Source organism: Trachinotus anak, unplaced genomic scaffold (genome assembly GCF_046630095.1).
Source record: "Trachinotus anak isolate AG129_WGS33_773 ecotype Australia unplaced genomic scaffold, CSIRO_AGI_Tana_v1 ptg000032l, whole genome shotgun sequence".
Classification (NCBI taxonomy): Eukaryota; Metazoa; Chordata; class Actinopteri; order Carangiformes; family Carangidae; genus Trachinotus; species Trachinotus anak.
The window spans coordinates 14,038,469-14,047,054 of record NW_027273883.1 but is presented as its reverse complement, the minus strand read 5'-3'; the positions used below and the strand labels follow the sequence as shown (position 1 = coordinate 14,047,054).

The 8,586-nt window shown below is 41.2% G+C and overlaps 1 protein-coding gene across 3 annotated transcripts; it reads right to left on the bottom strand.

The window, feature by feature from the left end:
* Positions 1 to 799: 799 nt before the first annotated feature.
* On the bottom strand, positions 800 to 7,051 carry tbrg4 (transforming growth factor beta regulator 4). Of its 3 annotated transcripts, none has more exons than XM_071468172.1 (11): positions 6,926 to 7,051; positions 5,945 to 6,442; positions 5,498 to 5,818; positions 4,869 to 5,043; positions 4,161 to 4,318; positions 3,924 to 4,034; positions 3,685 to 3,829; positions 2,717 to 2,956; positions 2,475 to 2,586; positions 2,255 to 2,369; positions 800 to 1,344 (listed from the first exon to the last, which is right to left on the bottom strand). In XM_071468172.1, exons 2-11 carry the CDS (start codon positions 6,347 to 6,349, stop codon positions 1,243 to 1,245), a joined length of 1,884 nt encoding a protein of 627 aa, XP_071324273.1. In that variant the 5' UTR covers positions 6,350 to 6,442; positions 6,926 to 7,051; the 3' UTR covers positions 800 to 1,242. The 3 variants fall into 3 exon arrangements, with proteins under 3 accessions (XP_071324273.1, XP_071324274.1, XP_071324275.1); XM_071468173.1 differs by having other exon boundaries at positions 6,788 to 6,974; XM_071468174.1 differs by lacking the exons at positions 800 to 1,344; positions 2,255 to 2,369 and having other exon boundaries at positions 2,704 to 2,956.
* Positions 7,052 to 8,586: the final 1,535 nt, after the last annotated feature.

The window sequence follows — 8,586 nt, the reverse complement described above, 5'->3', positions numbered from 1 at the left end:
ATAGTGGAAGTGCTAGCCGGGCTCTTTGTCAACAGTGCATCAATTGATTGATTGATTGATTAATCCCTGAATATCAGGAAGTAGGATGCCTCTAGATCATGTGATGGTTTATCAGATTAACAATTAATTTTCGTGTTCTTTGTTTCCTGTTACCTCATTTCCCATTCTGGCTTTATGTTATCCTTTGGCTCCCACTCAGTTTAACTCATTTTCTCTCCTCTACCCCGGCTCGCATTAGTCAGCTTTCTTCTTTCTGCCACTTAGCAGGCTGTGAAGTCAGAGTGCTGCTGCTGCCCATGATGTTGTGTAAGCAGTTTCAGGCCGACAAAGGGTTCATCTGAGAATCTCACCTTGTCCCTTGATGATAATGCTGTTCTTCAACAAACATGCACATGAACAAAAGATAAGGAGTACTTAAAGAAATTAAACTTTTTAACACAACTTTGGCTGTAACCCAAACTTGGTGTATTTATTGATTTTAATTTCTTTGCTAACTAAATTCGGGCTGCGAGGAAGAAATAAATTAACCTCTGGATGCACACAGTAACAAGTTGTTGCTCTTTGCTGATCCAATAAATATTTGCTAAATATACTAATGCACTTTACACACACCAGAGAGATGTGCGAACTAGCAGTTAGATGTGAAATGAAGCATCCTTGCTCTGAATACCACACCAAATACAATCTAATTTACTGTGTACAACCCTTGAGACAATGTGCAAATGTATCACACGCACATAGCCCTACATCCTTAATCTATAGTCAATCTTATGAGAAATAACAGAAGTGGGAACAAAAACAGCAATAAAACAATTTATTCCATCACAAGCTGACTCCAGACACATTCACAGAGATAGTTAAATTATTCCAATCTATTCACATGCTGATATTAAGCACAACATTTTGGCCGAACTTCTACAAATGGCCCAGGTGCTTCAGTTTTTGCGGGTCAGACTTGTCCTTGATCATATCATTTCAACTGAACATTGTTGTGTTTATTTCTGTCTCTCTCTGGCTCCAAAACTCTTGCTTATCATCACCATGGAAACAGGGAAAGCCCCGCACGTTGCCAAGGGAACCAGAGTGAAAATATATTTTTTTTTCCGACAAAGAATGGGAGAGTTCTCCTGCAGTGCTGCTCCATTCTAAGTGTGAACGTGGGTGTATGTGTGTGTTCCCTGTGGTCCCATTTGGTTTGGAAAGCTCTGATTTAGCTGAGCCTGCAAAATTTTGATCAAGACTTCACTTGGCCATGTCCTCAGCCACAGCCTTCCCCATTTTATCTTTCAGGTATGCCAGTTTCTGCCAGTCTGTGTTCAACTCCAGCCACTCATAATATGGCACCTGAAAGAGGACAAAAAGGATAGGTTCATAAAACATTTCTTTAAAAGGTTAATAAGCAAATACCTCCTCATTACCAAAACTCTGTGAGTGCTTAAGAAGCGAACACAACTGTAAAAATCATTTTATTGTCCTATTTTTAATGCAACACATTTAACACTGCAAACCTGAGACGGACGTGATGCTACAACTGGCTCAGGAGATTGTTCTAGATGAGAGCGAGAGTGCTTGGATTGGCCTAGATGAGGCAGAGCTGCAGCTGGAGCTCTATTTATACCACTGACTGCAGCGGGACCCACCTGACTCTCAGCTATACAAAAGTATTAGGTCCATTGTTTGCATGGACTTAGCCTGTCAGATACAGCAGCAGCAGCAGCAGCGCAGCTTCTCTGCCTCTGTTCACTGACTATCACAGCAAACACAACACATCAGACAGTTTCTTTTTCAATTGGCTTTGATGTGTGTGTGATGGAAAACTGATCTAGAAGCCAAATAGCTCAGTTCACCCTATATATATACATATATATATATATATATATATATATATATATATATATATACATATATATATATATATATATATATATACATATATATATATATATATATATATATATATATACATATATATATATATATATATATATATATATATATACATATATATACATACATATATATATATATATACATATATATACATACATATATATATATATATATATATATATATATATATATATATATATATATATATATATATATATATATATATATATATATATATATATATATAAATATAAATCACTGTTTTAAAAAAAAAAAAAAAAGAATCTTTTACTTTGAAGTATATAAACCACCATGACAACCACTATTGCAGAGCTGGCTTATCCCACCTCCTGCCTCCCCCTACCTCCACTATGATGAAGCCAGCCAACTGAAGATGTCGCTTCATCATGGCAAACCGCCCCAGAAGGTCTCTACTCTTTGAGCCAAAGTTGGGAAATTCCCAAGCCAAGAAGGCAATCCTGAAAAAACACAGACACAGATGAGTGAAACAGAGAGCAAATAGACCCAAGACAGCAAGAGAAAAAAAAAATCTTTAACAACCTAGGCATGCTTCTATGACTCACCGGCGTGAGCCAGCAGGTAAAGCCTGGTCTCCTCCTCCGCTGCGTAGATGAGGGGCTTTCAGCATCAACATGTCAACGGGTTTGTTGTCACAATCCACTACCAGCTCACCATCTGAAAAAGAACTGTGTTAAATATTGCTTTCACCGTACATGCCGTGTAAATCTCCAGAAATGAAAGGAACAGACAGCATGACTAAGAGTATAATCTGACAGTATATTTATGATCTACCTTGGTCCCTTACCAATAGTCCATCCATACACAGTATCAACCCCAGTACGAAGGGCCTCTGTCCTCCCACCCACCAAACTCTGTAATGCCTCTCTTAGACTGCTCTGCACTGGGGAGATGCTGGCCAGAACAGATGGGGTAGTCAGGGAGGATGGAGTATCTGAATCTGAGGAACCTGGGTGCTCCAAGTGGAGAGTAGCAGCTATGTGAAGGAGCTTCAGCCGATAGCTCTCCACTCGAGCTGCATTGCCCTCTGTAGACAGAAAAAACCAAGAAGAATGTTTTAGCAATCAGTGCTATTCTTTATATCTGGAAGAAAATGGGATTGATGTGCCTTTCTAACCAGAAATCTATTGGTGCTGCACTGCCACCTACTGAGCCAGAATAGTATTTTGGCCTTCAGCTCCTAAGAGAGGAGTCCTGAGAGAGGTCATAGTATTTCAAAAGAATGCATATATGAGTCATATCATTTCTATTTTATGTTCCCAAACAAAATATCACCCACACTTGGGCCTAGTAACCCATGATAAAATGGGAATGTCTGATGCAGGACAAAAGTATTGACTCATTCAACCAAGCTTATTTTAACTATGTTACTGTGAGCCCTGTGGGCTAATAAGAATAGTGAAATATATTCCAGGAGTGCAAATGTAAAGGTCCAATTTCATAAAATGTGGGCATTATCATCATTATTATTATTATTTATGGCTTTTATTTAATTAGAAATATGTCATTCTTAATTATCAATTTGACAGCCTGATTAGGTGTACTAATGTCATGTTGTAATGTTTGTGCCTCAAGGCCAGGTGCCTGAACAACTTTCACCAGCCTCCCCCTGCTCAGAGAAGCAGGTACTTTCCTCCTGAAGTTCTGACAGTGATGTATGCAGCAATTTGTGGGTGTATCTGCATATTTATAAATTCACTGTAAATATTCACATCAAAAACAAACAGGATAAACACCCACGGCTACGTGTCTTACCTGACAGTTTGGTAATGTGATTTTGTTGTGTGAGTGGGATGAGGTAGTGAGGCTTTGCCTGCTGTAGCACACACAGAGACCAAACCACATCTGTCCGCAGGAAGGGCTCCAGACGGGAGAGAGACTCCTCCAGCACAGAGTGAACCTATACACAAAATAGCACACGCAGACGATACAGTCAATGAAGGAAGTAGAACAACCATGTACAGCCAACAGACAGCCTTTAATGCCATTACTACCTTGCTGAAGAGCTCTTCTCCACTGCTGGGCTGGAAGCCCAGTCTGGCAAAAGTCATGAGCAGATTACAAAGCTGCAGAACACTGTACTTCTCACTGTTTGCTCTGAAGTGCTGGTGAAAAATGAACAGAGACAAAGTTACACAATGAGTAAGAAAAATATTTGTTTATCTGCAGTTAGAGATTAAGCACTTGTTAAAATCAGATGAATTAGAGTTAGTCTTAGGTGTAGGACTGACCACTGCAAAGGCCTCAAAGAGAGGGATGTGGAGCCACTTGAGGAAGCCCAGTGATTTAGCACAGCGTGTAACATCAAAAGAGCTGAGCTCAGGGACTCTGGGCAACAACTCTGAGGCCATTCGCTGAAATACCTGAGAATGATGGAAATTCAGCTTCCCTACAGAGGAGCAAAGAGAAAGATGATACTGTTAGCACCGTGCAGTATGTTACTGAGCAGACAGTGCTCGAATCCCTTCTGATTTGCACAAGACATCAAGCTTCAAACATGAGCTTTTTTGCCACTAGCCTTGCATAACATTCGATTAATCAGGTTTAAAAATTGTGTTTTCAGTTTGTCTAAATTAATACTGACAAAACAAAATGTTACCAACAAAAGCTACTGACATGACAAAAATCTGATATATAACCTCAGAAAAGCTCAGCTTTTCAGTGTTAAACCTAACTAAATAAAGCACCTCCAGACAGGGATGATGTCCCCCCAGCTATTACCCTGTAACTCAGGGGAGGCTTGGGTCGGCACATTCAAACATTGTATGTGTGCTATTTAAGAGGTCAAGTAAGAGAACCTTTGGTACCGTCAGAACTTTGAAGAATAAAAGCTCACAATAGCTGGTCTAGCTGGTCATAGGTCTAGATTGAAATTTGGCATAGGTTAATTTTGTGTATGCATGCCTTTAATGCTAGAGGCTATCTTATAATATCATTACCATAAGCAAAAGCCATGTCCATTATGAGGGGAGTGGTGAACTCTGACGAAGGCTTCTGGAGAAGATGGTAGGACAGAGCTCTGAGCAGGGGGACACATCTGCGACTCTGAGTTGCCAAAGACTGACAGACTTTGCGGATCTCTTCTGCTGAGAAGCCCTCTGCAAGCTCCAACGCCTGCAAGAGATAAAAGTAGAAGGTTATTACTGTGGTTTAGGATTATGGACCAATTGTACCATCATCTGAAACTCTCATAGGTTAAGGTTAGATTTATGTTCCAAAATGTCCTCTTCAAAGATAATTGGATGTTTTATTTATGTGCACAAGACTTTCTTAGACCTTTCCCCGGACTGCCACTCCACAGATAATGATTTAGATATATTCTAGTCTGGACACTTCATCATTCATCATTACTTTTTCTACCACATGCTCACATTTTTTAACTATTAAACACATATGTGACATCTCCTTTCCACAGTCTTTTGGCACGTAAATTACTTCTGCAGAGGAAAACAGCGTCAGGCTTTTAAAGACAGTAATTCACATTCTGCTCCCAAACTACCACGTCTATTACATACAGTAACTTTGAGATTACATGTTCAACTGTGATGGAAGTTATTAACTCTGATACCTTGTCCTCTAATCTGTCCATCAAAGTAGGTGACATGCGTTGTCCTTTGGAGATCAGTCCAGTCACAGTTCTAGTATCAGCGATTTCAGTCCAGCGCAGTTCTAGTTGTTTCAATGCAGCATTCACCAGTGCCACATCCTGCTGTCCCTTCCTGTTTGCTCCCCAGTCCACCAGGTAGCCCAGCTGCTTAGTGGTTAGCCTGCGCACTCGCCACAGGACCTCTGTCTGGATAGAACTTAGTAGTGAATCAGTAGAGGGTACATCCATGACCCAGAGAGCTCGCAAGGCAGACACTAGATTGCTGTTCCACACTGAAGAAACCTGAAAGAAAAACACCCCACATAAATGAGTAATTAATCTCAACAAAGAGGCACAAAGGCTTGGATAAGATGTTAATGATCTTACATGATGACTGCGCCAGTTCACCTCTATGTCTGGCTCCCTTACCTCCTGAGATAAAGTATTCATCATATCCTGTAGCCTTGAATCCACCATCAGTTCCTTAAATCTGCCCTTCGTCTTTATCACCAACACAGTCCACTTCATCAGGGCATTAGCAGCTTGATTACTATTTCCTCCATGCTCTTTCCAGGCCAGCAGGACCTCCTCTGGCACCGCTGCATTATCCACCAACTCGTCCAGCTGGGTGAGTGTAGGTACGGTTGGAAAGAGGTCATCCTTGGTAACTGTCTTCCCCTCACACATTAACCTCTCTGTGACCCATGGCCAGCCCTGAGCCCTCACCACCTCTGCAGGTGAAAGCACGGGCAGAGGCAGTCGGGCGGCAGCAGCAGCCTGGGAGGAGGCCCTGCAGAGCAGACGGGCATATCTGCCCAAGAGGCGGCTGGCCATTGTGTCCGAGAGACAAGACAGTGGCCACAGGTGGAAGAGGAGAGAAAAGGTTTATGACAATTCAGCAGCCGGCGTCATCCTCCCAGATCAAATCTAAAGGAAAGAATCATGTCAACAATGAGCTGAACCTTCATTTGCTCTATTTACTTTAGCAACAGTCACAGATTCACCTTCATGTCTAAAAAAAATGCTTAAACCATCTTTCTCTGGTGGTAGACACAGGGCGCTTATGTAGTGTAATGGCTGTACCGGTTGTGTAACCCATAACGCAGCGACTTATCTAAGGCACACAATGACAATGACGTGGCTACGTTTGAGAACTGCTATATATTTGTGACAGTAACTTTGGCTGAAACGACGCCTCTCCTGCTGTGAAGGCGATGTCCCGGGGGCCGGAAGAAGGGATGTTTCACCTGACATGTAACGTTAAAACCTGACCTTGTCGCAAGAAGGAAGAACCGCCGTGAAACGCAGCCGCCCAGGGCCGCGTCGACTCGTCTCCCCTCTCGACACTGAGCTTTATTTACAAAAGCAGGTTTCAGGCAGAGCTCATCAGCATCGTGATGCGTTACTTACCTGTAAAAAAACGATAACTTTGATGAATACTGTTCACATGGACCTATGCGTCAGAGGGAGTCGCGGGGAGATGACGTTGCTGGACGGTATCATGTGATCGGCGGACGCGGCTGTAATTGGTTGGACTCATTCCGACGATTTTTTTTTTATTGTTTTGTCTTAAGTTGATTAAATGTGTATTTATTAATATGTAAAGGTTAACGGTTATGTTGTAGTAGGTAGGTAACTTCAGGTGAGTGTCAGGCAGTGTCTTCTTTGTAAAGCAAGTCGCCTAGTTAACTATTACAACTCGCGTCACTACGGAGCCCCCCAGCGGTCATGTGATATAAAGAAAGTCAATATTTAGGTGAGATTCCATGAGAGCGGAATAATACATGAATACCTGGTCTGAGAAAGGAGGAGATGCAGTTTTCAGCAGGTAATAATAAAAAATAAAAAAAACACCTCTGCCGAATAATGCAGCCACACTGTATCTTTATTTCTGAAGACCTATGAATTAAATGGGTTTCATATCTGGGCCATTTCGGCTCGACAATCTCATACATTTACTAATGGCTTAAAATGAAATAATATGGGATGAATTGCTTGGCGCCTACAGTCACTGAATAATGCATGCACCCTTATCTGATTTTACAAGAATATCCTAATATAACTGCTGGTGTTTTAAACACACCGATAACACCACAACAATTCGCTCTCAGAGATATTGAGAAATTAATGAAGATTTGTGAGTCAGTTGTTTTGGGGATAGTGGGTCTGTTAAATAAAGCTGGGCAACGTGCAAGAAACAGATTTTAAAAAGACTAAGCAGAAGAAAAGAATCTAAGCAGAAGACGCTGAGATATCCTGACTGGACAAACCAGGACATCTGGATATCTCTGGACCCCTTCAGAGATGCTGGGTTTACGTTTCATATGAAGCACCTTGGGTGAACCCTTTAATTTAGCTACTGAGGGCAGGGAGAACATTTTATTGTGTGTGTGTGTGTGTGTGTGTGTGTGTGTGTGTGTGTGTGTGTGTGTGTTAAGTAATGTGTGTTGGTCCCTCTGTCTATGTCCCTGTCTGTCATTCTTATGTTACCCATGCGTAATCCCCACTATTCTCTCTCTCCTTCCCTGTCCCCCCAATAATGTGTCATTAGAGCTGATAAAATCAGGCTGATAACATTGCTTTGATTGTCACTCTACAGTATACAGCACAGTACGATGTTGACTCTCTAAAACACAACTTATCTTACCTGGCTGTTACCCAACATGCAACATGTTCTGGGCAGGAACAGTTAAGGGACAGGGTGACCTTAGCTCCAGTTTTACTCATTACTCCTCAGCTTATATGGGATAACAGTTTATTATACAATTTGTTGGAATCATGCATTTTTTAATGAAATTTTGTTCCTACGTGGTACAGTAATTTGTCTTAATCTGTAGTACTTAAATTAGTGAGTTATATACAGTATGTGTGTTTGGGTGGGATATTTCTCTACTATTAGGCAATATTACTAATTACCTAGTATATTTTATGATAGAGTAACTGTAATTTGGGTTACTGCATTGCTTACAGTGTATCTTATTTTTAACATCTACTAGTATAATGGTCCTCTGTCAGAGGTTCTTGATATCATGTAGCCAGAGCTGCTGATGCCTGTCTGATATAATGGCGCC